We start from the raw sequence: 21,678 nt of genomic DNA on the forward strand, positions 1-21,678 counted from the left end.
ACGAAACATCAGAAAAACGATGAATATTTCGTTTTTCTGTTTATTCTGTAGGCAGAAAAAACGGAAACTCATCTGTTATTCTGCTTATTAACTTAAAACGAAATATTAAAACAAACACAAAACCAAAACGAAATAATGAGTCAAAAAATGGTCCGTGTACGGTCCGTGTACGTTTTGTTCATTTGTTTTCCATTTTCAAACGGAATAAAGGAAATGGAGAAAACGGCCGTTTTTCCGTTTTTCTTTTGCTCACGAGAAAACGAAAAAACTAGATTTTGGCTGGATTTTCGTTTTTTGGTTTAGGGTAGGAAAACGGATAAACGACTTTAAAATTCATTTTACACATGTAGGCGGTGCTGAAACGCCCACTTTCCTCTAATTGGTCAACCAAATCTGCGCTCGTGACGTCACCCTCAAAATAAAAGCCTTACACGCAGGCTTTTAATTATTATTATTTAATTATATATTAACTAAGTTTACATATTCTATCATTTGAACCACACACAGTTAGCAGGCTTACATTCATTGGGTATGTATAAATTAAATAAAAACGTAAATCAGCAGTATTCTTAGACATTTTTCATTAAAATAAGGTCATAGTTCACTGCCAAGCTTCTTGCTGCTGTGCACCTGATGCTGAGCAAAGAAAGCCATTTCCGAGCAGCACCTGGTTTACATGATTGTTTCAGAGCAAGGGCTTTATAATAATAATAATAATAATAATAATAATAATAATAATTATTATTATTATTATTATTATTATTATTATTATTATTATCAGTTACTAGTGTTTTTATTGTTTGGTGTGTTTTTTTTCTTTTTAATAGTTGTTAGCAGAACCAGAATAAGAACACTTTGGGCCCTGCTATAAAAACAAAGGGTACCATTTGTTTTCATTTATTTCTTCCTATTTTAATTATATATTGTAACTATGTATTTGATAATTAATACTATTTTATTGCAACGCCAAAGTAGGCCTGTCTTATTATTTTTTTTATTAAATTTGCTTTTATTGTAGGCTAGATGGCAGGCTTTAAATATTTTAAATAACATTTACTCATAACCTTACTAATTCGAGAGCCGAACTGTTTAAGTGCAATAAGCCTGTACAATAAAGTGAGCCGCAATGCATATTTCTAGCGCATTCTTTCACTCAACAATTATTGCTGGAATAATGAAATAAATTTCAAATTAACTAATTAAACACATTATAGTTGATAAAAAAATTGTGTCTACACAGCAAATTCATTGGTGTTAAATTTCAAGTGTTGTGGTAATTCAGAGTAAAGTGTTAAAATTCTAGAGTTAGATAAAGGTAAAATAACCCTCTCAGCGTTAGAAGTTGATTTGCCTCCTTGTCATACAGAGTAACATATAAGAAGAAAACCCTTGTATTTGAGAAACTAATCAGAGTGTCTGAAATCTCGCCACACCCTTATTCACCTGGCCCTTAAATTGGTCAATTAGTTTAGTCCACTAGACAGAGTGAATGACCACAAATAAGTGAACTCAGACACCTGCTGTTGAACACCTGCTGTTAACAGGCACAATCACTGAAGGAATAAGAAATTGAAGGAAGAAATAAAACTACAGACACAGCCTCACACCAAACCAGCTGAATTAAAACAGAGGATTAAACAACTCCTTTAAATAATAGCATAAGCAGCTTCACTGATTACAGTTTGACTTAATTTCTGTAAGAATATTTGACAATGAACAGAGGTTTAGATTTTTTTTATTAAAAATATTTTTTATTTGACCTCACCATCATAGAGATCAGAGGCTGTTTATTTGAGTTCTTGAAGCTTTACGCTTATATCATAATGTTTCTCTGACTGCTACAGCCGTGTTTCTAAAACTCATTAGCTATAGCAAGAAAGGTCAAGAGAAACTACACAGTTTCTGCTTAATTGTTATAGATTTAATATCAGGTGTTTATTAAGTTGATTCATAATAACATGCAAAAATAGTTGTATTAAAACTGCATGGGACAATACTACTGACAGTTTGCTGCTCTTCAAAGAAAATTCAACAAACAATTAGGATGCAATTAATAATTAGAGTGTCATGCACTAAACATTCAAGCTCCAGCTTGCTCATTATGACACACAGGCATCAAGAATCAGGACATGAACCTCAACCGTGGTTGCTGAAAAAAAAAAAAAAAGCTGCATAGTTCATGTCGCAATGCATGCTGGGTGCCAGCATAGTACAAAGCTCCCAGCATGCATTGCAGCATGAATAAATTATGCAGCTTTATGTTCTTACAATCTCTTTATTTTCCTTTATTTTGTGTTGTTTTTGGGAGGTGATATTTCAGTAGTGTTTTTTTTTTTACTTGATTTTTATTTTTTTGTTTGTCACCATTATTGAGATTCAAAGACTAATTATTGATGTCTGGGTGTTTATAAGTTCTGCCATAGATCAAACATTCTCATTGTAAATATTGTTTTTATTTTATTGGAGCTTCAGTGGTTTCATTTATGTATATTATTTATTTCTCACACATAATTAATATGATATTGAATTAGAAAACAAGAAGGAAAGGAAGGCTATGTTATCAATAATAATCACTTCAGACTGACTCTTTAATTTTCTTTCAGCTTTCCATGCTTTATGTTTAATTAGTGTAATTAACACTATCTATAACAGCCAAAGTAGAAGACATTTATAGTAAGAAGTTGAAGAGGCTGACTCAAGCAGACTCTGTCCTCCATCATGGTGACTTCAAATGAACAACAGAAATTTCATGAAGAGCTTTTGTTCACATGACAGAAATAAAGTCACTGGTCAGTAATAGGTGAAGCTCCATGATAAGTTGTTTAATTTGATGAGTTTTTTTTAAAGATGTTGAAAAATAAGATTTTTTATTGTGTAATTTGTTTTATTTTTATTGATTATTATTTTATTTAGAGTTTTTTTTTTCTCAGTTGATTTCATCTTTGGTTTTGGCTTGTGTTTTTCTGTCCTTCAGTGATTCTGCTTGTTAACAGTTGTTCATCAATAATTCTCAATCCTCCTTTAATTAGACACTTTATTGTCTCATTAACTTCATCACTGTCTAAGTGTTCAGCCCTCTGTAGTGAGGACACTAGTGAGGATTTTGCTCTGGAATTTAAGGCTTACGTGTGTTCGAATGAAAAATACAGACAATGGGATTTGTTTTTAACAGAAATATTCTGGAAACTGAATTTACGAATCTAAAATGTTGAAAACAGCAGATTACTGGCAACCACTGCTGCCAGTATTTTGACATACATTTAACAGATATTTTACACAATAAGAGTTTGCTAATTAACACTCTGGGTGTTAAAAATTTTAACACTTTCAAAAATGTTATTTTAACACTTATAGTGGTTCCCATAAAAACACTGAGGGAGTGTTAATTTTAACTCTAAGGTAGTTAAATCTACCAAATCTAAAATTTGCAGTGTGAGATCGATAAAAATACAGACTGTTGAATGTGCTTTTAACAGAAATATTCTGTAAACTGAATTTATGAATGTGAAAAACAGCAGATTACTGGCAACCACAGCTGCTGGTATTTTTCCGTAAAATCTAAAAATGAAAAAAAAAAGAAAAACAGCAAAACGGTTTTTGTGTCACCATTGTGGAGGATAATAGCATCTCTGTTCAAGTCCAAGATGAACTGAGAGTATTTGTTGTTATGCTGCATCTTCTTTTGTTTAAAGGTAACTGTGTAGTTACTAATGCTGTCAAAATCTGTTTGCTACTTGCCATCACACATGAAAACATTATTGCATCTAAAGACTTAACATTTTTTTGCACTAAGCTATGATTTTGTAAAATGAACAATGTATTAGTTCATGAAATATGGTTATTTTTTGTAAATTTATAGAGTTATATAAAACTTCCATGTTTTTCACAAAAAGATTCTGGCAACCACAGCTGCTGGTATTTTTTCGGAAATTGAACAGATATTTTACACAACAAGAGTTTGCTAATTAACACTCTCTTGGTGTTGACAATGTTATTCTTAACACTTATAGTGGTTCCCATATAAACTCTGAGGCAGTGTTAATTTTAACTCCAAGGTAGTTAAATCTACTATCTAAAATTTGCTGTGTAGTAGTTCCGACAAACAGATGAGCTCGCTACATGTGCGTTGCGCTAATAATTTGACATTTGCTCTTCTTGAGAAAGTGCTACAGCGGGCCCTGCTATTTCACATATAAGGTTAGTGATACGTATTTTAAATTAGTATTGCACATTATTCATTCATTTTCTTGTCGGCTTAGTCCCTTTATTAATCTGGGGTCGCCACAGAAATGAACCGCCAACTTATTTAGCAAGTTTTTACGCAGCGGATGCCCTTCCAGCCACAACCCATCTCTGGGAAACATCCACACATACACACACACTTATACAGTACGGACAATTTAGCCTACCCAATTCACCTGTACCGCATGTCTTTGGACTGTGGGGAAAACCGGAGCACCCGGAGGAAACCCACGCGAACGCACCACACTACTGAATTAGACACACAATCTCAAAAAAAAAACTTGATGCTTATTTACATTATCTAAAGTCATTTCTTACAAGGTAGGATCTGTTGTTGTAATATATATTTTCGTTTTAATATGCAAATAATTTTCTTTAATTTGTAATAGGCCTATTGTCCCTCATTGCATAAAATATCCAGCCTTTGTATTCAATATGTTTGTAAATTGTCCATCCAGTTTGACGCAAGCTAAACAACATTTTGGCCTGTTTTGCTTATTAAATGAGTGACTTTCACGGAGAAACAAATCATCCATCCACACAGTTTTGTATAGGACCTGTGTGAACAAAAATATACACTTCATCATAGCCTATAGGAAAATGTATCTGTTTAGAACCAATTTTGTGTTGTATAATTAAAAATATTAAAAATACAATTAAAAAAAAAGGAATAACATTTGAAGTGCAATGCTTCAAAGATCCAATACGCTGCATGCAGAGCCAAAACAAAAACTGGTTTGTTTGTTTAATAAAATAATAATATGAAATTAAAGTGAAATAGTTCCATAACCTGTATTATAACTGTAGTCACCCTAGATGACAAAGCATCCGTTGCGCCGGTCAGTTTCACCTTTAATCAAGAATGTGCCAGAACCAAATGAGAATATTTACAGATTACCTCGGAATGAGACCTCGGTCTGTGAAGGATGCAGAACACAGAAACTCGTTAAGAATGGAGATGCATGTTAGATGTTTTATATCCCTTTAGATATTGTAAATAAACAACAAGTTTTTATAAAGATTGTGTCATGTCTTTTCTTTGACGCACGCGGTGAACAGCCCCGAAAAGGCGCCTTTATTTAGCCTGTAGCCTAAATAATAGTTTAGATTTTATAACATATAATGTTCCATTACTTTAAATGTATAATGTTTTTTATTATTTATGGATTATATAAAATATATAGTTTATATAAATGCGCTCTGATCATTCAAGGATCATAATGCGTTGCATATTCTTCTTATTCTTCATTGATCCGTAAATTGTGTATTTTATAAACTGATCGTTTATAAGGACTAAGCTATTAATAACTGTAATTCCTCGAATGGAAAAGTCTTGATTAAAGAAAAAGAGAACTTAATTCGACATATGCATATAGAGCGCTTATTTCTGCGCGCATCGCGCGCTTTACCGAATTATCTTTTTTATTTTTTATGCACTATAAATGCATCTGGCAGCACCGAAAAGAGCAAATGCCAAGTTATTAGCGCAGCGCACAGACAGCTAGCTCGTCTAGTCTGAACCAGGGGTTTTCAATCTATTCATTGCACACCGATCCCATTGCATTTTATTTAGGATAAAACACTTATTTAAAATTAATTAATTAAAAGGTGCGTACTCTCCAATACACCACTGAATTATAGTGTCATAATATTTAATAATTATAATTAAGATAGACACCTGACCTCCATTTAATAAACAATTTATTTGCCATACTCTGTTAATTTGAAGTTTAAAGTTTAAATCATTTATGTTAAACTTAAATTATTTAAAAACTTAAAAAGACTTAAATTTAGTCATTTAAGACATTTTAGGTCATAAGTTTACATACATTGACCGTTGCATTTAGTATAGGCCTATTCTGGTCTAAATAAGCTTTTTGCATCTTAGGTGTTTACACACACAAATTAAGCAGTTTATACGTACATTTAATGTTACTTTAAAATTACTTTTGATGCAATAAATAATCCTAAATAGTTGAAAGTGTTAACATATTCTTGAAATGTAGTTATTTTATAACTATGAAATTTATTACTAAACAAAGTGAATCATTATGAATTTGCCAAGAAAAATCCACTTTACCACTGTAAAGCAATGCCCCACACTCACTAGAACGGTAGAACCTGGACTGTATGATATGTTCTGTATGTAAAATAGAGAAAATAAGCAAGATGCGCAGTCTCATGCAGCCTTAGTGAAATATAGCGCGTCACAGCAATGAACTAAAAATAAAACCACCCTTGAAATGCTGGCGATCTTAATTTTTTCAACCTACACTGACTGAGAATAATGTTGCACTATTTTATTAACAAATAATTAGAATGTTTTTTTTTTCCTTCAACACATTCATCATTACTTTTGCCTGTGCAAGTTTTTTTGCACGTGCTTGAGCGAAGGCATCTATTTTCAGGTGCAAGATGCCACTTTGGGTGTCACCAGCACACTCTGCCACACCTGTGGCTATGTCCCTGCTACAATAATAATAACAACAACAACGACAAAATAATAACAAAAAATAATAATAATAAGACAGGCCTACTTTGACGTTACAATAAAAAAGTATTAATTATGAAATAAATATTTACAATAGGCTAAAGGCATGTATTAAATTAAAATAGGAGAAAATCCAATAGAAACAAATGGTACCATTTATTATAGCCCCATGCAGGGTCCAATGTGTTCTTACAACCATTGAATAACTAAGTAATAATAATAATAACAATACTAATAATAATAGGCCTAATAATAATAATAATAATAATAATAATAATAATAATAAATTATTATTTTATACAGAGTAGGCTATTATTTAGGCCTACAATAGCTCTGAAACAATCATGTAAACCAGGTGCTGCTCGGAAATGGCTTTCTTTGCTCAGCATCAGGTGCACAGCAGCAAGAAGCTTGGCAGTGAACTATGACCTTATTTTAATGAAAAATGTCTAAGAATACTGCTGATTTACGTTTTTATTTAATTTATACATACCCAATGAATGTAAGCCTGCTAACTGTGTGTGGTTCAAATGATAGAATATGTAAACTTAGTTAATATATAATTAAATAATAATAATTAAAAGCCTGCGTGTAAGGCTTTTATTTTGAGGGTGACGTCACGAGCGCAGATTTGGTTGACCAATTAGAGGAAAGTGGGCGTTTCAGCACCGCCTACATGTGTAAAATGAATTTTAAAGTCGTTTATCCGTTTTCCTACCCTAAACCAAAAAACGAAAATCCAGCCAAAATCTAGTTTTTTCGTTTTCTCGTGAGCAAAAGAAAAACGGAAAAACGGCCGTTTTCTCCATTTCCTTTATTCCGTTTGAAAATGGAAAACAAATGAACAAAACGTACACGGACCGTACACGGACCATTTTTTGACTCATTATTTCGTTTTGGTTTTGTGTTTGTTTTAATATTTCGTTTTAAGTTAATAAGCAGAATAACAGATGAGTTTCCGTTTTTTCTGCCTACAGAATAAACAGAAAAACGAAATATTCATCGTTTTTCTGATGTTTCGTTTTCTGTAATAAAAGGAATAATCAAATGAACGGATGATACACGGACCACATATGTTAATGCAAACTAAAGTTGTCACTATTATAATGTAAGAAAATAATACAGCTACTAAAACAACATAACAGTAATGTTGAAAAATCTTTTTGTTTAATTACGGTAAAGCCCAGCAGCAGTTTTTCCTAGATTCGTTTTTTCTTCCTTATATGGCAAATTACTCGACAGGTCAAATAAATTGTACGTTTATCAAACAGGGTGTAATCTATAAATATTAATGTTCCGAAATAAACATTAGCTCTTTTGTGGCTTTGAACAGTTGATTATTTTTTTGAAAATAAATACAATTTATTTCCATTCAGACGCGCTTTGGTATCGAATGTACCATTCTATGAACTGCGGTGTTGCGTTGTGAATGTCAACTGACAGGAAGCGGTATTTGTCGAATGTCGAATAATAATTTAACTATACAATATTTTAAGAAAACGTGCAACGGCCAAATTGAAGCTCTTATGATATACATTCATGTTTTTAAAATGTAATCAACGAGCTGTATCCCCCCTACTGGCATAATGGTCTAGTCAGTAATGGATGCCCCTTCATCGGAGGTAAACAATGCTATTTTATGAATCAATTAATGCAGTATAGGAGTTGAGTTTATCGTCCTATTACGTATTTAATCATATAGTTTAATTGTCAGCACAAGTCTTTTCATTGAAAGCTATACGCAAATATGCTGGTAAATGCTATAACCGGCTGCCTGTGCTTTGAACAGCATGGAGCTAAATTAGCTTGTAGCCGTTAGCCTACATTGGCTGCTCGTTATATCATTTATCATCTTATATGGCAATCACTATTACATAATAGAGTGAGAAATTCAATATATGTAGTATTAGATTTGTTACACACCAAACAGTATAAATAACAACACATCTCTGTTTTGTTTTTCTGTAACTTAGCTGCCCACTAGTAACGTTACCACTAGATCAAAACCATTTGCAATTTGTGCTGCTCATTAAAAACACTAAAAAGACAATTAGAATATACTTTTTTTTTAACCCTCACTTTGTTTATTATTTCATTACAGATATAGATTTCTGTAAATGCAGAGATGAGTGAACTGAAGGATTGCCCCCCATTAAAGTACTATGACTTCAAACCTGTGGACCATGTGAAAGTGTGTCCACGCTACACTGCAGTGCTCAGCCGCTCAGAGGATGATGGCATTGGCATTGAAGAGCTCGACACACTTCAGCTGGAGCTGGAAACACTCTTGTCCTCTGCGAGCCGACGTCTCCGAGCACTGGAGGAACAGAGACAGGTGAAAACTGCTGTTTTTACACTTGTCTTTTTCACATCTTCTGCGTACACTAGTTTGGAATCAGTGGGACTTTTCAATGATTTTGACAGAAGTCTCTACTTCTCATCAAAGCTGCATTTATTTATTTATTTTATTTTAAATAAAATGGAAGAAGAAATACAATTTGTGAGAATGTTTTATTGTAAAACAGGTGATTTTTTTCCTGTGATTGAATTAGGGCTGCACAATATATAAATTGGGTGTGTGTATAATCAGAATCAGTATCTTCCGTCCAATTCATATCCGTTTTCAAACAAAAAAGGATACTGAAGAAAACAGACTTTTTTTTTTTTCATTTGCGAAAAAATGACATTTTGACTTGATTTTTATTTTTTTAATTTACAGTAGAAAAATGGATAAACGACTTCAAAATTCTTTATACACATGTAGGTGGTGCTGAAACGCCCTTTTTCCTCTGATTGGTCAACCAAATCTGAGCTCGTAACGTCGCCCTCAAAATAAGAGCACTCTGTGGATCAGCAGCCAGACTTTTAATTATTGTTATTTAATCATATATATAAACTAAGTTTACATATTCTGTCATTTGATCTGTTAGCAGGCTAACATTCTTTGCGTATGCCTAAATTAAATAAAAACATAAATTAGCAGTATTTTTAGACATTTGTCGTTAAAATAAGGCCATAGTTCGCTGACAAACGTCCTGCAGCAGCGCAACTGATGCTGAGCAAAGATAGCCATTTCCAAACAGCACCTAGTTTGCATGATTATTTCCTAACAAGGCCTATATAATAATAATGATGATAATATTAATAATGTTAATAATAATAATATTATTAATAATAATAATAATAATAATAATATATGCCTATAGTTCTCCTACCAAACGTCTTGCTGCTGTGCACCTGATGCTGAGAAAAGACAGCCATTTACGAGCAGCACCTGGTTTGCATGATTGTTTCCGTGCTACTGAAGGCCTAAATAACAACAATAATAATAATAATAATAATAATAATATTTAATATTGTTCACTTACTGTTTTTATTGTTTAGTTTTTTAATAATCATTTATTATTATTAAAAAAAAAAAAAATATATATATATATATATATATATATATATATATATATATATATATATATATTATTATTATTTTATTTTATTTTTTTTCTAGACCTAGCCCATGGCAGGCTACGCTGAATATTTAAAATAAGTGGATTTAAATAAAATACAATAGGATCGGTGGCTGTGCACGAGCAACATCTCCAGGTAGCCAACTCATTTAAGAGCCAAAAGAAGTTTAAGGACAATAAGCCTATACAATACGGTCAGCTGCAATGCCTATTTCTCATGCGTTTTCTCACACAACTAGACTTTAGAGACATTCTAAAACACTGTATTAATGAACAAATTTTCAAAGGAACCAATTAAACACAAACTTAGAATTTATAATAAATAATGTGTTGTAGTTCAAACTAACTGATGAGCTAGCTGTCGCGTTGCGCTAAAAGTTAACTTGACATTTGCTCTTCGTGAGAAGATATCTCTTTAACCTAATTATGCTTAAATTGTAGAAAATCTTTAAAATGACTGGACTTTAATCAAGCCTTTTTCATTTGGAGAATTACATTTATTATTAGCATAGTCTTATAAATTATCAGTTTATAAAATACATCATTTACAGATCTACTAAAGAATAGGATGAATGTGCAATAACTATAATATTTTTATACTTTATAGCTTTACAGCGCGTGCGATAAAGATGTAGTCATTTATATAAGCTTGCTAACTGATGAAATGACAGAATATGTAAACTTAGTTTATACATATATTCATTCATTCATTTTCTTGTCGGCTCAGTCCCTTTATCAATCCAGGGTTGCCACAGCGGAATGAACCGCCAACTTATCCAGCACGTTTTCACGCAGCGGATGCCCTTCCAGCCAGAACCCATCTCTGGGAAACATACACACACACACACACTCATAAGGCTGTCCAATTAAGCGAAAATCCGATTTCGGTTTTGATTTTGGCTTCAAACGATTATGAAAAAGCATTAATCTAGATAATTGATTATTGCATCATATACCACCATCTTTCCAGCTGTACACATGTGTTGCTCTTAAAAGCGCGAAAGACCGCCTGCTTATGTGTGTGTGCGGCACACACAGTTTGTTTCATATTTCTATTCTATTGTATTTATTTCTTTTTCCTTTACAGGGTGGAAAATAACTGTATATATGTAGTTCAAGTCAGAATTATTAGCCCTCCTATTAGCATCCCTTTTCCTACCCAATTTCTGTTTAATGGAAAGAAGTTGTTTTTACTTATTTCTGAACGTAATAGTTTTGTTATCTCATTTCTATTAACTGATTTCTTTTATCTTTGCTATGACAACAGTACATAATATTTTTCTAGATATTTTTCAAAATACAAGCATTCAGATTAAAGTGTGATTCAAAGGCTTAGATGGGGTAATTAGGCAAGTCATTGTATAACAGTAGTTTCTTCTGCAGAGAATCAAAAAATAGCTTGCTTAAGGGAGCTAATAATATTGACCTTATAATGGGTTTCAAAATATTTAAACCTGCATTTATTCTAGCTAAAATAAAACAAATGAGCCTAGAGGAAAAAAATATTTTAGAAAACACTGTTAATATTCCTTGCTCTGTTAAACATCATTTGTGAAATTTTGACTTCAACTGATAATCGTTTTGAATAATCGTGATTACAATTATGAACAAAATAATCGTGACTATGATCAGCCCTACACACTCATACACTACGAACAATTTAGCCTACCCAATTCACCTGTACTGCATGTCTTTGGACTGGGGGGGATAACCGGAGCATCTGGAAGAAACCCACACAAACGCAGGGAGAACATGCAAACTCCACACAGAAACGCTAACTGAGCTGAGGCGACTGCACTACCTATTGCTCTACTGCATCGCTTAGTTTATATATATATATATATATATATATATATATATATATATATATATATATATATATATATATATATATATATAGTTAAATAATAATAATTAAAAGCCTGGGTGCTGGTTCAGAGAGGGCTCTTATTTTGAGGGCTACATCACGAGCTCAGATATAGATGACCTATAAAGTAAACGAAAAACAAAAAAAATGGCTGTTTTCTTTATTTTCCTTTTTTTAATTTGAAAACAGATGTGGTTTGGATAGAAGATACCCTGAATATTGGTATCATCTGTTCATTTGATTATTAAATTTTTTTTGTAAAACGAAACACATGAAAAACAGTCAATATTTAGTTTTTCTGTTTATTCTGTAAGCACAAAAAAAGCTCATCTATTAACCCGTTTTTGACTCAAAACAAAGTATTAAAACAAACACAACAAAAACGAAATAACGAGTCAAAAACTGCGTTTATTATTTGATTTGTTTGATCAAAAAACAAACACCAAAAAAACTGAGATTTCAACCTGTTGGAATGCACAAGACTGGTCAATAGGTTTGAGGCTGTAGAATTTAAATCAAACTTTGTTTATAAATTTATACATAACACAGGTACATATACACCTATAAATTACTCATATACACCTATACTACTGGATGTATAAAACAATATATGAAACTTGCGTATATACATAACCTTTGATACATGCATACTCGCGCACATACAAAACTCGCTAAATGCAAACACACCTACACTAACTGCGGATACATATAAACTAGATGTATGCATATGCGCCCAAAAACTTTTGTATATGAATATAAACTTGATGCATGCATAAACATCCAAATAACACTTGTGCAAACATGCAAAATAAAATTCACTAACATATTTACAATTAGTTGTGAACATGCAAGTGATCTGATATGTGCATGTGTATAGACTTCTCAACAGTCATTTGAGTTTAAATGGACGGGATCATTATTTATCATATAAATAGTAATTATTTAGCTTATAAAATAGAAATAATCCGATAAATAGAGGAATTATATCTGTTGAATAATGAAAAAAGATTATTGCTGTGTCCGCAATAGTTTTACATCACAAGATATGCAATGTTGAGTCGGGATTATAGGTGACCAGAAACCAAAATCAACCCAAGTAATGACTTTGCAAAGAGATCTATTTAAGTCATCTGGTGAAATTATATAAAAAAATGTTAATAATGTTAAAATGTTTCCATTGTCGTGCAGCCCTACATTCAATGTTAAATATTTAGCAGCGTGACTCCAGTCTTTAGTCTCACATGATCCATTGGAAATTATTCTATTGTGATGATCAAGAAACATTTCTGATTGTTATCAATGTTAAATACAGTTTTAGGTGCTTCATATTTTGTTATATTAACTTTCAAAAGTAAACTAGTTTGCAAGGACTCATATCCAAAGGACAGTTAAACATTGTAACTTGTAAATGCTGACTATATAAACATTTACACAAAGATATGAAGCAGAAATACATATTTTCAACATCGATTATCCAGTTGTCAATCATAAATCACTGATCACCAATAATGACTGCTCATAATAGAGCAGCAAATCAGAAAATTAAAATAGTTTCTTTTTTAGGATCATTTGACACAATGAAGACTAAAACAGTGATGCTAAAAATCATTTTGCATTACAAGAATATTTTACAATATAAACTATATGAGAATATACATTTCTGTAATAAAGGAAACTATATTTTACATTTTTACTTTTGTATTGTATTTATGTTAAATTAATATTGCCCTGTACTGTAAAAAAAAGTTTACTAAACTAAAAAATTTGGAGGCAACAAACTTCGGGACTTTTTAAGTTCACTCAACTTTCAAACCATATACTGCACTTTAAAATGGTTGCCCTAAAATGTTGAGTCAACTTTTTTTTCTTTACAGTGTTGTGAGCAGAAAATACCCCCCTCAGTTAATGATCCCTAACTTTTGACCTGTTGTGTTTGTCTAATGTTATTTTTTCTCTCTCTGGAACAGATTCTTACAGATTGGCAGGACAAGAAAGGGGACAAAAGGTTTTTGAAATTAGAGAAAGATCCGGATCTTGCAGCCTCTTCTCGACATTCCAAGCCCAAGAAACAGAAGCTTGATGTAAAAGGAAGTCATGGTCCGGGACCTGGACCTGGCAGACCAAAGTCTAAAAACATTCAGACCAAAGTGCAGGACTTTGAATTTGAAGTGGACCCCCAAGATATACCCCGTAATCCCAAAAATGATGCTCCCAACAGGTCTGTTGAAATTATTTGCTTAGTCTGTGATACATACTTTATATATATATTTGGAAAATTAAAAACATATTTCACCACATTGTTCAATCCTACCTTTTTATAGCAATTACTGTATATAAAATTATCTTTTTCAAAATACTCTTTTCCAAATATTTGCTGTTAATGGAAGAAAAAATCTTTTAACACATTTGTTGAACATAATAGTTTTCCAAACTTGATTTTTGTATTTGTTATGATGCCATTACATAATTTTTTGCAAGATACTAGCATTTATATATATACAAAATTATGTAATGTCATCATAACTAAGAGATAGAAATAATAAGCCAAAATACAATACTCTGTTTGAATGGTTATTGTATGGTTATATATGTATTAAACAGGTTCTGGGCCTCGGTGGAGCCTTACTGTGCTGACATCACAAATGAAGAGATCCGCGTTCTAGAAGAGCTGCTCAAAGCCCCTGATGATGAAGCCGAGTACTACAAGGTAAACATCTTTAAGCCTTCCTTGACATCAATAGCTTTGGATATTCACAGAATTGGCAGTTAATTAGATTTTGCATTGGTTGTATAATATTAAACACAACCTTGTTATCTTTGCAGATCCCAACTCTTGGAAAACATTATTCTCAACGCTGGGCTCAAGAAGACCTGTTAGAAGAGCAAAGAGAAGGGGCACGAGCCAACGATAAGAAGAAAAGCATGATGGGTCCACTTTCTGAACTTGATGCTAAAGGTATGGAAGATAACTGATTCCCGTAAAAGAATTGTTGTCTTTAAAGGGATATGTAATACAAAAATTATACATTTTTATTTACTCACCCTCTACTTGATTTGGTTTCTTTTCTTGATGTTCACTCACTTCCATTCATTTGTAGCAAAACAAAACAACTTTTATGCTGCTTGATGTTTAAAATCATAATGGTTTAATACATTGGATTGCTGGCTGATGAGTGGGAAAGGAATAAAATGGCACAGAAAAAGACTAACCATAACAATTGGCAAAGCATGTGAAACCATTTATATTTTTTATTTTTATAAACAGAAATTCCAATTTAAATGACAAACACAAAAATCTATGATATTCCATAACCTGGACAAAAAAAAATTCCTTCTAATGTCAGGAATAGAACTTTTAAATTTCAATGATATTCCATGACTCATAGAGTAACCCTGATTAAATCTGTTTCTTTTTCTTGTATTATACTGCCGTGTCTAGATGTAGATGCCCTCCTGAAGAAATCTGAGTCTCAGCATGAGCCTCCAGAGGACGGATGCCCCTTTGGTCCGCTCACTCAGCGACTTCTACAAGCTCTTGTTGAGGTCTGCGACTCCTCTCTTGCAAATTATATAGTGCAATACTTTCAGCTTTGTGACTGCTTGGTTTATATCAGTGGTTCAGTCATATTCTTTTGTGATGTAGGAGAACATCATATCTCCTATGGAGGATTCCCCCATTCCAGACATTCCAGGGAAGGATGATGGAGCTGGTACGTCACCTCGTAGCCAGGGGAAAGCCTTCAGGTAAAAACAAGTCTTGTCACTTGATTTTCATAATTTTTGTTTTGGAATTTAGTCAACATAAAGTTCACTTCCATAAGATTTATATTAGCTTGTCTATTTTGTTTATTTGAAAAAGTTACTGCTGTTACTGTAAGGTTGCATTAATTGATGGAAAATACAGTACGATTTTTATTATCTTCTTAATATTACACAATCTTTACTTAATACTAAACTATTGTAATGGTAAAATGTGATCCTTGAATAGCATCAGTGCTACAGGATATTTTTGGTTGTTATGTCTTGCGCTGAGTGTCTTGCCACAAGCTTTGAATAAAATGCCATTTCACGCTAAAAATAGTCTGAGTTTTAACACCTCCAGAAACCGTGTCTCTAAAGATTTCATTATATTTTTAACAGTTTTTTGAAAAGAAGAACACATCTCATGCAAACACAAATGCAGTAGAATATAGGATACATCATAAATATATATATTTATGGCTATATAGAGCCAATTCAGACTGATCAGTCAGTTAGTTGTTCAGGTAAGCTTCCAATTAATTGATTTAAATAGTAAGTATAGTTATTAAAGAAGTAATAAATAAAATCAGGTGTCATTTTTATTTTTACTTTAACATCTTAGTATTTAGTAGCACTAATGGTGGCTACTAGTCAACGGCTACACAAAGTAAACATATATAACATAGCAAATATTTAGCTGACTTTGCAATATAGAAAGTCTCATTAGTTTAGATCAATTAGTAATCTTTTATTTCTCTGTCTTCGAATTCTGCTGAATTGTGTATTTTGTGTGTTCAGTGTACCTCACACACGCTCTCTGGAGGCTCGTATAAGAGAAGAGCTGGTGTCTCAGGGGCTGCTGGACTCTGATGAGAGGCAAGGGGTCGGAGGAGAGTCTGAAGATGAGGTGCTGGCCGAACTGCAGAAAAGACAAGCTGAACTTAAAGCACTGACCGCACACAACCGCTCACGCAAACTGGAGCTGCTCAAGTGAGTCTTGCTGAAACACATCAGATCAACATCAAGACTGTTATTGGCATGAGATAGCTGGTAATCTGGCTCATGGTTTAAGTAAACTTTAAAATCTGCATAAAATGCAAATCAATTGCACTGAGAAATAAAGTAGCCGTATTTCCATGCGAAGATGCAAATTAAATGCATGCAGAAAACTGGAATATCACATAAAAGACATGCGAATAAAGCAGCGTTTCCATCCAACGAGTCAAAGACAACAAAATTGTCACATACTGATTAAGTTTCGCCAAATATCAACAGTAAAAATTGAATTTGTTTTTGTTTTACAGTGTGCTCAGCCAGCTGGTTTGTTCATTCACACACGTTTTCATCATCACATAATCTCTTATAACAAAATCGCATGACTTTTAATGCGCACAATGTTAATTTATTCGGTAAAAGCGTTTCCATCGCAGTTTATGCTCATTTTTTCCTGAATTAAAATGTCCTACTCAGTTATTCGCATGTCTTATGCTCATTTTAAAAATGTTGAGCCTAAAAATAGGTGGATGAAAACATAGCTACAGTGGGTATAAAAAGAATAATCCCCCTTCTAAATAATTAGATTTTGTTGCATTGTAGCCTGAAATTAAGACAGACACAGTTGTGTTTTATCTAGGTGAAATTATTCAGTACAATTTGTAACATCTGTGTAAAAGATATAACACCAACATGTCAGAAAACAATTAACAAGCATAAAAACAAAATCACTCAGTTGTGAAAAGGATCACCCCCTCCTAAAAATTTCTGGTAAACTCAATCAGGTGTAGCTAATCACTTTCTTAACGACACACAATGCCATTTCACTTTCATTGGTGGTCAATTTGATTAGCTCAGCATGAAAATAGCTTTATTGTAGCATTTTAACCCTAGGTAGTGCAACTGAAGCAAACCATCAATTATGGGTGGCAAGGTATTGTCAAAAGATTCCTGGGATAAAGTTGTGGCCAGGCACAAGTCAGGGGATGGATTAAAAAAAAATTCAAATGCTTTATCAATGCCTAGAAGCACAGTGAAGTCCATTTTTTTTTAAAAAGTGGCTGGTATTTGGTACAACACAGACCCTTCCTGGATCAGGATGTCGCTCCAAATTCCGCCAGGAGGAAAATGGTTAGAAAGGCAACCAAGAGGCCTACAACAACTCTGAACAGTTTCAGGAATTTGTCAAAAAGTTGTCATTAGCCCCTTTCACACATACAATTTTCCGGAAAAGTTGTATGTGTGAACAGGTCCTTTTTGAAAATACCGGTAAATTCGTTCTGGCTATTTTCCGGAAAGAGAAGTTGTAACATTACCGGCAATTTGCCGGAATGCTGCGCTGTGTGAATGCAGAAGGAAGATTGGCGTAATAACCGCGTGCACATCTAGAACGTGCTGACGTGAGACGTCTGCTTTAGCCAATAACAACAGTCAGACGCATTTACGTCCGCGCGGTTTGTGGGAATAAAAGCCTTTGAATATTTTTCCAGACACATTTAGCTGCTAGAAGTTAGTCAGATCACGTTTATGGGTTCTTCTTAATGCCAACTGTGTAAATAATCATCGATGAGATGCTTATGATAAGCCGTTGTTTGTTTACCTTTAAGCTTTGCGTGTGCCTGTGAAACAGCCTGTGAGCGCCTGCACACGCACATATTATGAACATCTCGACATGCGAAAGTGATCCTGCGAAAGTTGTTCACAATATTGATCATCCACAGAGTTTGTAATTTAGTCAAATGTTTACAAATACAAGCGCAGCCGTTTAAAGCTCATTTGTGGTGAATGATGAATTTACCGGTATTTTAGAATGGATGTGTGAATGCTCTTTTCCAGAAAATTTCCGTAACGTCCTTGCCTGTGTGAACTGCGCTTTTTTGAATATACCGGTAAAGTCGTTCCGGAAATTTTCCAGATATTTACCGGTATCACTGTGTGAAAGGGGCTATTGTGTGCATGTGACAAAAATATAAACAATTCTCCACAAATGTGGCTTGTATGGAAGGGTTGCACGAAAAAAGCCTCTTCTCAAGAAAAGCAACACGACTGAGCTTTGGCAAAACGCAACTAGAAGATTCTGTGGCCATGTGGAAAAAAAATATGGTCAGATGAGATTAAATTTGAACTATTTGGAATCAACACCAAACGATATGTCTGGCGGAACTCCAATACAGCTCATCATCTAAATAACACTGTCCCTATCGTAAAACATGGAGGTGGAAATATCTTGTTATGGGGCTGTTTCTTTGCAGCAGGAACTGGAGCACTTGTCAGGATAGAAGGAAAAATGGATGGGGCAAAATACCGACAAATTCTTGAGGAAAATCTGCTGCCCTCTTCCAGAAAGTTATCATTTGGAAGAAGGTTTACCTTCCAACATGACAACAACCCAAAGCACACAGAAAAACTGACCACACACACAGTGGTTAAAGGACAAAAAGGTGAATGTCCTGGCATTACCAAGTCAGAGTCCAAACTTAAACCCCATTGAAAATCTTTGGAATGACTTGAAGACTGCAGTCCTCAACAGACACTATCAAATTTTAACTGAACTTGAACAATTCTGCAAAGAGGAGTGGGCTAATATTTCAAAGTCAAAGTTAGCAGAAATGTATCCCAACAGATTAAAGGCTGTAATTAAAGCCCAAGGTTATTCAACCAAATACTGAATCAAGGGGTGATTCTTTTTCCAACCCATTGATTTAGTTTTTTTTATATGTTTTTTTTTCAGACATGTTGCTGTTATATCTTTTGGTTGGGTGTTATAAGTTGCACTAAGTAAACACAGTTAGATTACACAAAAACTGTGTCTGTCTTCATTTCAGGCTACAATGCAACAAAATGTAATTATTTTGAAGGGGGGTGATTCTTTTCTATACCCACTGTACTGTTTGTTTTGTAATCTTTAACCAAATCATTTGCTTCCACTTTGAAATGACAGTCCTTCTGTAATGTCGATTTGACGCCTTGAGCGAAATATGCTTAGCCACACCCCTCTAACTGTTAGTTTACTACCAGTGAAAGACGAGAGGAGCACAAAAATAAAACCCTTTTCAACTCTGTTCCTCTTTAGTTGGAAATTTAAAAAAAAGAGCCCAAATCATACAAACTGTGATTTTAATAGTAGAAGAAGGAATTAGTAAAATTTGTGTTATAAACATGTGCTGTCGCATTTATATAATTATTTAGCATGCAAAATCATACAAACTGTGATTTTACTAATTAAATACATGTAGGGCTGCTGCTGGGTTCAGAGTAAAGATGCATTTACACATCTTAGATTGTTAGAATTGTTTAAATTAAAAAAGCTTCACTCTGAAACTTGCAATGCAAATTTTCATTCTTTTTTTTTCAAATAAGCTTGATGGAAAACTTTTTAAAAATGCAAAAATCATTAAGACAACACATTTCGATTATTTTGCAGTCAGTACTATAGCCCCTAATAATATATAAAACCGTTAAATATATACACTGTTATAATAAAATATGAAATGTGGTCTATTCGTTCATTTCATTCATTTGAAAAGATTTGTTTTATTTTTTTAACATTAGAAAAAAAACTGAATTTTACTTATTTTTAATTACTTTATACATTTTCACACATGAATGACTTAACCCAAGGTTTCTTTGTAGTAGTAGAAAGAATTAGTAAAAATAATAATTCTTTTGTAAAAATGCCAAGTCTTTCATTCTAAGGCGTTCTCTGTAATCTTTTTTTATTTAGTCAATATGGACATGAGCTGCTACATTTTCATCCTTAATATAATTTGAACAATGTCAGTAGAGTGCTGCACAGCCCACACTTGTTTGAGATTGTGGTCTCTCTAGTAACTCTTTCACTGTTAACTTGTTTATGCAGGTTGGCCCGGGAAGAGATGCGCAAGCAGGAGCTTCGTCAGCGGGTGCGAGTGGCGGATAATGAGGTTATGGAGGCCTTCCGTCGCATCATGGCAGCCAGACAAAAGAAACGCACTCCAACAAAAAAAGAGAAAGATCAGGCGTGGAAAGCTCTGAAGGAGAGAGAAAGTATCCTCAAACTTTTGGACGGATGAATACGAGTGGCAGCTATAATATGATTCATTATGCATTTTCTCTCCTGTGTTTGTTGGACACATCATACATAAAACTTTAGACGACTTGAAGAACATGTAAATGAACAGTTAATATATTGTTCTTATGTTTTGACTACTCACTATCTAATATAATACCTGACATGACTAGCTGAATAAAGGTGTTTGACACTACAAGTTTCAAGTGACACTTGACATTACTGATGCCAGAAGTATGGCAACTTGAGTTTACTTGTTTTTCTTTTCCTTTATTTCATTATGTTTTTGCCTTTCTGTACAGTTCCCACATGCAGCTGATTTCATACAATACAATTTGTTCACCTTCATACTGTTTTAAACTGGCACAATTTACTTTTTGTTTGTGGAACAAATAATAAATGAGGAAAAATGGTAACCAGAATAAGAATGTCATAAACACTGAGGTATTTTAGAATAAAATAGTATATATGTTGTGTTACACAGAAGAGGGAAATACATATTGTAGGTTTGGAATGACGTGAGGATGATGAAATCGTGACAGGGTTATTTTTGGGTGACAACATGAGTGGCAACACCACAACATATTTTTGACATTTTTGTTACAACCTGGCATAGACCAAGAAGAGAAAGTGTTATTTCGAGTTTTTTATATGTTAAAAAAGAAATAAATCTTTGTATAAATGTAAGAGTTTGTAAAGTAATGCATATTTACCCGTTGGCTTTGTTAAATTCAGTCATATCATTTTGACATTTTGTAAACTTTTCAACCATTTTATTGCTGTTGCATGTTTGTGTTTTTGAAAATAAAACGAAGCTTTGATAAATTGCTAA

General features: G+C 33.3%; 1 protein-coding gene across 4 annotated transcripts; it reads left to right on the forward strand.

Moving 5' to 3' along the window:
• Window positions 1–8,310: 8,310 nt before the first annotated feature.
• On the forward strand, window positions 8,311–21,673 carry tada3l (transcriptional adaptor 3 (NGG1 homolog, yeast)-like). Of its 4 annotated transcripts, none has more exons than XR_015501777.1 (9): window positions 8,311–8,355; window positions 8,835–9,068; window positions 14,032–14,282; window positions 14,666–14,771; window positions 14,888–15,020; window positions 15,504–15,607; window positions 15,708–15,808; window positions 16,604–17,339; window positions 19,624–21,673. XR_015501777.1 is itself a non-coding variant. In NM_199926.1 (9 exon segments), coding segments are annotated over 8 exon segments (1,290 nt in total). In that variant the 5' UTR covers window positions 8,317–8,355; window positions 8,835–8,858; the 3' UTR covers window positions 20,851–21,673.
• Window positions 21,674–21,678: the final 5 nt, after the last annotated feature.

Source organism: Danio rerio, chromosome 11 (assembly GCF_052040795.2).
Source record: "Danio rerio strain M-AB ecotype USA chromosome 11, GRCz13ab, whole genome shotgun sequence".
NCBI classification, from domain to species: domain Eukaryota; kingdom Metazoa; phylum Chordata; class Actinopteri; order Cypriniformes; family Danionidae; genus Danio; species Danio rerio.

Excerpts from the sequence above, each read along its gene's own strand:
- tada3l (XM_087271882.1), top strand. The coding sequence starts at position 8,859 with ATGAGTGAACTGAAGGATTGCCCCCCATTAAAGTACTATGACTTCAAA. Across the intron at positions 15,608-15,707 it reads TTCTACAAGCTCTTGTTGAG|GAGAACATCATATCTCCTAT; the intron begins GTCTGCGACTCC and ends TTTGTGATGTAG. Across the intron at positions 15,809-16,603 it reads AGCCAGGGGAAAGCCTTCAG|TGTACCTCACACACGCTCTC; the intron begins GTAAAAACAAGT and ends TTGTGTGTTCAG.